The 7,801-nt window shown below is 35.9% G+C and overlaps 1 protein-coding gene and 1 non-coding gene across 3 annotated transcripts; one reads left to right on the forward strand and one right to left on the reverse strand.

Annotated features, from left to right (window-relative positions):
• Positions 1-233: 233 nt before the first annotated feature.
• On the reverse strand, positions 234-3,690 carry LOC108979937 (protein FAR-RED-ELONGATED HYPOCOTYL 1-LIKE-like). 2 transcript variants are annotated; one of them, XM_035688979.1, is made up of 3 exons: positions 3,477-3,690; positions 850-1,472; positions 234-644 (listed from the first exon to the last, which is right to left on the reverse strand). In XM_035688979.1, exons 1-3 carry the CDS (start codon positions 3,512-3,514, stop codon positions 571-573), a joined length of 735 nt encoding a protein of 244 aa, XP_035544872.1. In that variant the 5' UTR covers positions 3,515-3,690; the 3' UTR covers positions 234-570. The 2 variants fall into 2 exon arrangements, with proteins under 2 accessions (XP_035544872.1, XP_035544871.1); XM_035688978.1 differs by having other exon boundaries at positions 850-1,526; positions 3,477-3,686.
• Positions 3,691-4,516: 826 nt separating this feature from the next.
• LOC118348079 lies at positions 4,517-4,665 on the forward strand. Its single transcript, XR_004801225.1, has one exon. It is a non-coding gene; the product is annotated as a U4 spliceosomal RNA (small nuclear RNA).
• The last annotated feature ends 3,136 nt before the right edge of the window (positions 4,666-7,801 follow it).

The following is a 7,801-nucleotide window of genomic DNA, read 5'->3' on the forward strand; positions in this document are numbered from 1 at the left end:
GTAACAAAATCATAATGACATATTACTCTTGAATATTTTATAAAATATGATATTTATTTTGATATCGATGACCTAATTTGTTTTCATAAAGAAGTATTAAAAGAAGTATATATATGGATAAGGGATAGTACTCTATTTATAGAAAAATTAAATTCTCTTTCAAATTGTTATAGTACTTATAGATGTTATAGTACTTATAAATATTATTATCATTTTAAAATTAAAATGTCATGTACTTAACGGTCGCCTTAGGCCACAAAATATATTGAGCCGCCCCTACTCTTCACCCATACAAAATACACCATCCACCCCCAAAAAAGGGGGGAAACAAAGAGGATAATATCTACTTCTACCGTACGTAATATAAGGAATCATGATATAGTTCAAGGATTACAAGGAGAGGGGGAAAAGCTGACCAGAGTAGTCTCACATTCTTTGTTGCAGAGGATCGTTGGGATGGGATTATGAGAAGTAACAAGTTTTAGATCTTCATAATATATCAACACACTTGCATTCGACACAAAAACCTGGAAATATATATGTTAGCTACTCATATTTGATTCATTAATACTACAGCATAAGCTTGGAAAAGTACTGCTCGAATTCTTGATCAATGGTTGGTTTCCTAGTTCCTGATGGAGCCTCTGCATACAAAACATTAAAATTATTTCTCCATCCAGTAAATGATAAAATAACAAGCCAACCAATTAGGTATAGATTATGGCAAAATCGATTTACAGAAGAAGATGGGATGGTCTGAGACCCCATGCATATGCACATTCGCAGGTATGATCATTTATCTTAAATTCCTTTTCTCACACATCCACATCCTATCTAATCCTAAATTACCTTGGTTTACAGTCCATCTTCCTGATGAAAGAACGTACTTATTTGGGTTAATCCCATTGGAATAGAGAACATCTTCGATATCCTTATCTGTAAGTTGTTCAAAGCTGTCATTTCCATGTTCTGAGCAAGAGTAATCTACTTCATTACTGAATTCTAGGAGGTTCTCATCAAGGTTCTGAAATGCTCGTGATCCATCATGAAGGGTAGAACGCTCTCCAATCAGAAATGCTAGGTTGTCTTTTCTGAAACCAGAAGAGTGGTCAGTATCCTTTAAGTCGCCACTGTCAAAATTACCAGATGAAGGGGAAGGCCCCTCGAACAGGTTCTCTGTTGCATACGGAGACATGGCAGGGTCGGACTCTACACCAAAACTGCTGCTATCTTTTGCTGATTCAGGTTCTGACTCATCATCCATGGCTGCTCCCTCTGCTTTTTCAGTTTTTATGTTTGTAAATATGCTCTCCACTCCAGGATTTGTTTCGAACACAGAGACTGGTTCACAAGCAAAGCTCCGAGCACAGAATTTATGCTTTGGTTTAGGCAAATCCAATTGCTCTGCCTGTAATTTTCTTTTCTTGTTCAAGTTAACAATGTTGTCCTTGAGCCTCTTTTTGAGATGGAAGCTGAAGTGTAACAAGGAAATATTTATAGGAAACAAGAAAGGCCTGAGAGGAATGCTGCATGTCGCAATAATTTAGTCAAAAATTTAAAAGGAATGTGCATAACATGACCGCCTTTTGTCTTTGCTAGCTCAAAATAAAGAGAGAAACATGAAGCTCAACTTTTCTGATTGCCAAGTTTAACCTCAAATTTGGTTTAGAACTACACAAAAAAGCATTTGTTGAAAAATCCAGCGGAAACAATCACTACATAAAAACCAAATGACATGGACAAAAAATAAATGAGATAATCCTTACTGCCAAGAGCCTTCAGTTATAGGCAGCAAGAAGATAATAGCTAGAATACAACAGATATGAACACAACAGCATTTGAACCTGAAATACAAAATCAAAAACACTATCTTTGGTTCCTTTGGTTGATGTGTATTAGTGGTGAGTATGGCACATGGTCAACCATATATAGGTCCTTAAAACATGGCAACAGGATATGACACTGTTGAACGAGGAACAACAGAAAATCCCCTGTTTGAGGTCTTCTTAATACCGAAACCTAAATATTCCTCTCCCTGCCGTCATTAGCCTACTAACACATATCTTGTTTATAATAACATGATTTATCAACGAAATTCTTCTTGACAGATTACGGTTATACTCTGACGAAAAGGTGAACACCTACTAATCAAATCAGAACCTGCTTTAGATCACAAACTATGTAAGCTATCCGACAACCATATGGCATACAAGCAATTAAACTGTTCCTTCTACTAGCAGCCTTCAAAGTGGTAATAATTCCCAAGCATCTGATCATGCTTCTTTTTTATTGGCCTAAAATAAGATTGAATCATGCTTCAAAACAATTGTTTTTGTGCTGCTGGTTGGGACCAAATGTGGTGGGGTTGAGGCAGTTAGAATAAACATGGTAAAACCCCTGAAATCTTGACCTTAAATTTTCCCAAGAAAATGCTCCTTCCATTTACAGGGCCTCACTAAATTGCGTTTTTTCTGTCCACGAGAAATGAATGCTAAAAAACCAGGGCGTTCCCACAAAGCCTTGCAAAATTCCATCCAAATGTGTTCTCTTGGATACAATTTTCTTAAAAAGAAACCAGACAACACTAGGTTGTGTTTGGTTGTTGAACTAAACTCAACTCAACCTACTTCAAATATTTTAATCTACTACTTTGTCAACTTCCCATAAAAAAGTTAAGCTCATCTCAACCTACTTCAAATATTTCAACCTAAAAAGTTAAACCGATCTCAATCTAAAATAGTTAAACTCATCTCGACGGGATCCACAAAATACTACTATTTACAACTCAACTCAACTCAACATCCAAACCTAGCCGTAAACAGTAAGTCGGTATAAAAAGAACAACTAATTGGTCCCTGCTGAAACACCCCAAAGAAGAAAAGTAATCAAGCTCAAACTCTTTTTGCTAACCAAGTGTCAGGAGTAGTAGATCCATGCTACGTTATCGCCTATCTGATTGTGTAACAGTCCTTTGTACAGCAAAGAATAAAGGGTCTTTCCTTCTCATGTTCACTATCTTCAGAAACCAAAGCAAGAAAGCTAACGAAAAGACCTAAATGGTAGTTTTATATGAGGAACCTTGGCCCCTTAGCAACACACAGGGTTATGCTGCAAATTGTCCTCTTAACACCTTACTCAATAGCCAAAGCTTTTAAAAAGAACATCGAACATCCAGTAAGATAACCTTTTCGGGTTGAAAACTAATCCATTACGATAACCTTTTCGGCTTGAAAACTAACTTCACTGCTGACCACAGACAAAGCAACGAAAAAAACTGTATACACACTCCAAATTTAGCGACTTTTAGGCTGATTTTCAACAATATATAGACATCTAAACAAACTTTAATCGAATCAGAAAGCTTCACTATGTCAAAAATAGAAAAGAAAAAGAACTAGCTTTAAAAAAAAAAGAAAATTAATGATTAAAAAAACCTATAAGAAAGAGAAAAACAATTAAGAAACTAGAAATCTGACCTGTAAATCTCAGCTGGGTTCTCCGTTGCTTCGTTCATCTCGACCCAGAAAAGGAGGGCGAATCAATGAGTAGTCACTGAAACCCAGAGGGAGGAGAGTCCTAAGTTTGAGGAAAGGAAAACCTGAGCACAAAAGGAGGTATAGGAGCTAAACTTTCTGTCTTCGTCTCTTTCCTGGTTCCCTGTTGCTTTGGTTTCGAAACTAAAGCGGCTTCAAAGCGCGTGGAAATCGTGATCGCCGGTGTATATGTTTCAGTTTGCTGCTCAAACTATTATGGGCTGACGCGTGCTCTACACGCCAATGAAGGGCTAGTGAGTTTGTGCTGACTCAGATTTAGCCATCCCTCGCCCACGTGAATTTGGCGCCAGGTCCCGTTGTTATGCGGGGTCCATTTCTCCCTCGCGTTTTCGCTGTTTTGGATTAAAAAATGAGTAGCTCGGGCCGCCCCTCCGCCCAGCATGGGCGGGGGTTGGAATTTTTCTTCCAGGGCTTTGCCCGTCCATGCGGGATGGGATATCCCATCCGTTGACAGGGTGCGGGAGGGAACCTCCAACATTCCGCCTCCGTCCCTCCAATTAGGGCTGTGCAAAATACTCGTTGGACCCGTCAACTCGTCTGACCCGATTAGATCCGTCCGATAAAAGACGATTTTGCATTAACGTCGGGTCGAACCCGATAAATAACGGGCAGACTCGACTCTTACAAAAAATAAAAATAAAACACTTCGATGATTGATCTTCAAACCAAACCTAGCAGCCAAGTCGCCCCTGTTGGTCACCGATGATTGCGAATCGCCATACCTTGACAGTTCCAGCCGCCGAGCCCATGAACACAAAGGCATCGAAACCCGCGACGACGATGTTTATGGCATCTTTGTGGGCGTTGATGGACTCCAATATAACAAGCCAAGCTCTTCGTTCAAGCTCATGCACGACACGGCGACGTTGCGATGGCGTTGGATTTTGTTGGGGTTTTCGTTTTGCTTCCGAGGAATTTGGGGTTTTTGTTTTGTTGTGATTGAGGAATTGGGTAACTGGGTTATCTTTGCGCTTGGGGCAATGACGAAGCTAGTGAGGTTCTAACCGAGGTGCGTCTATTGCTGGTTGAAAACTATTTCCAAACCCTCTCTTCGGCCTGGGTTTAACCTTGGCCTTCGAGAATTTCTGGAAGGCTCCCCTCGGGGTAAAGCTCTACGAAAAAAAAAAAAAGAGACTGAGGAATTGGGAAAGTTTTCTCAGAGTCGGTGAATATCAAATGACCCGACCCGCATGTCACGGGTCGGGTTGTTTTTATCTGAGTATGCGGTCGGGTCGGGTCGGGTCAAAAAGTAATGCGGGTTGGATGGGTTGCAGGCCTACCTCCAATCTCAATAGCAATTCTGTGATTCACAATTTTACAACATATTGAGCACAATCAAGCAATTCACAAAATCACATGCACAATTAAATCATCTACAATTCACAATCTCATCTAGGACTGTAAATGAACAAATATGTTTGATAGTCCGTTCGGTACTCGCTCGGTTAAACTCGAATCGAACTCGACTCGTGAAAAAAAAAAACTTGTTCGTGAAAATAGATATCCGCTCGATTTGTAAATGACATATACCCGATAAAATTCGACTCAACTCGGCTAAGGTTCGTTTATGCTCGAGTCGACTCGTTAGCTCGACTCGATTAAAACTCATTCATATATTGATAAATATATATACACCTATGTATATATACATATATATATATGTATTAGCTAATAATATAAGCATACAACTTTTATAACTAAATATATAATATGTAATTTTATTACTTATGTCTATATAGTGAATATATTTCATATGTATATTTTATAATTTGTATAATAATTAGTGGATAAAATTTAATAATTTCATATATTAATATGTGGGAACCATATATGAAATAGATATATCCTATCATATTAAGTGTATATATTAATAATATATGCACGCATATAATATATTATTATTTTGGATAAATATCAACCAGTTGGATATTAATTATTTAAAATTTTATAATTCAATTAAGGTTCTACTTGTTAGTTGTATAAATTCAATATTAGATTTTTTATTTTATTTATTTACTTAATTTATTAATTATTAAATCTTATTCAAAAAATAAACAATTCGAGCTCGAACTCGGCTCGACTCGAACTCGTTTGTGGGACGAGCTCGAGTTAAGAGTTAAGCTTATCGAGTCGAGCTCGAACACAGAATAAAAAAAAAATCTCAAGCTCGGGCTCTAACTCGAGTATTTTGAGTCGAGCCGAGTTCGGCTCGATTATAGCCCTGATCTCATCCTCTTTTAATCCTATCCTCCAATCTCCATTCGCAAATAATAAATAATAAATATGGGGCGATTCACGAAGAGATTCGGGAGTGAGCTATTGAGCCTTACTTACATTTGCCTGACGTTGAGGCTGAGACGACGATGGAAATTTGCGACGGTGACTCAAGATGACGATGGTGATTGGTGAGGCAAACGATGAATTGGAGAGAACCAAGAATTGGAGAGAGAGAGGAGAAGAAAAATTGTGAGGAAGAAGAGAAACAGGGGTTGGGGGGCTCTTTGACTATGTATTAACCCATAATCATAACGCGTCATTTTGATTATGGGCAGGGGTAATAAAAAAAACACCCAGGCACAAAATGACATTTTCTTTTTATATAATATGTATTATATATAATATATATATATATATATATTACTAACAGGCAGAGCGGGGCGGGGCGGGGTTCCACCCCATCCCATCCCGCCCCGGCCCCCATCTCCGCTTGAAGCCCCAGATGGGGGTGGGGTCCCCCCGCACCTCGCAGTGGCAGATGGGGTAATCCGCCCTACCTCACGGGGGCAGGGCGGTAGGGGGTCGGGGCAGAGGTGCCCCCTAATTAGGTGTGTTTGAATTGAGAAATGAGATAAGATGGTTTTAGACGAGTTAAATAAGATATTATTAGAATATTATTTTGTAATATTATTTTTTTTTAGAATTAAAAAAATTAAATTGTTTATTATATTTTATGTAGAAATTTAGGAAAGTTATAATGATGAAATGAAATGAGTTAAGCTCACTTCTCAATCCAAACGGGGTCTTAATCATCTCAACTCATCTCATTTAATCGTTATAACTTTTCTATACGTTCAAATAAAATAAACAATTCAATTTTCTCAAATTTTAAAATAAAAAATTATATTTTAAGAATATTTGATTTAATTTTCAACTCTCATCTCATCTCTTTTCATCTCAACTCATCATTCAAATCTCTAGAGTATTCATTTTATCCTCTCCTTTAAAATGTATAATCAAAACTGATTTTTTCTATTTTACATACTAACCTTTAAAATATATCATACATCAACTTATATATTTTTTTCTTTATCCTATCATTTAAAATGTATCACCAAAAATTCACTTTATTTATTTATTTATTTATTTTATATACTGACTTTTACAATATATCATACATTAACTCTTTTTTTTCTTCATATCATTTCAATAATTTTTTATTCTTTTTAAATAGTTCCTCTAACTATCAATAAATTTGCAATATCCATATGTTTTTTTATATTTGCAATATATTTTTATATACAATGTAATCTAATTTAGTCTTGTACACACAAAATAAAAATAAAAATATAATCTAAATAAAAATTAAAAATAAAATCAAAATATGAAAACATTAGATCAAGAATATTTCCAATATATTTTTTTGGAAGAAATTGAAAGAGAGCTGTTTTAAATGATGGAAAGTAGAAAAGAATTTGCCTAGTTGGTGAAAATCGAAGTAAAAGGAAATGAGTGAGTAAATAAAATATAATTAATAAAAAAATGTTTATATGATGAACAATACTTACTAAATGTAGCGGGTTTACTGTAGATGGATGTAAAATAGAGGATTTTTACATGATCCATTGGGTCTAGTTTTTAGACAAAAATTTTCATATTTGGAGTTTTACATGATCCAATGTATTTTAAAGGATCTATTGTGAGTGCTCTAAATTTAACATTATAATTATTTCTCGAGGCCAAAATATAGAACGTCCTCCTCCCGAAAAATAAAAATGTACCAAACATAATCTTATTTCAGTGAATAATAATGTTAGATGCAGTTATGGATTGTACAAACGTTGCGTACTCTTTTTGAAGTTAAGTGAGATCTATTATTAAAAATTTAATTTTTTTTATGTGAACTTTATATATTTTTTTTCATAAGAAGTGCATAACATTTGCGCAATACATGACTGTAAATATAATTTCTCAATATAAAAACATAATTTTATTTTAAGAGTTTTGCTATGTACAAACAAGTTTGCATA

This window comes from Juglans regia, chromosome 3 (genome assembly GCF_001411555.2).
Source record: "Juglans regia cultivar Chandler chromosome 3, Walnut 2.0, whole genome shotgun sequence".
In the NCBI taxonomy this organism is placed as follows: domain Eukaryota; kingdom Viridiplantae; phylum Streptophyta; class Magnoliopsida; order Fagales; family Juglandaceae; genus Juglans; species Juglans regia.

Excerpts from the sequence above, each read along its gene's own strand:
- LOC108979937 (XM_035688978.1), bottom strand. The coding sequence starts at position 3,514 with ATGAACGAAGCAACGGAGAACCCAGCTGAGATTTACAG. Across the intron at positions 1,527-3,476 it reads AACCCAGCTGAGATTTACAG|CATTCCTCTCAGGCCTTTCT; the intron begins GTCAGATTTCTA and ends TGCGACATGCAG. Across the intron at positions 645-849 it reads AAGATGGACTGTAAACCAAG|AGGCTCCATCAGGAACTAGG; the intron begins GTAATTTAGGAT and ends TTTTGTATGCAG.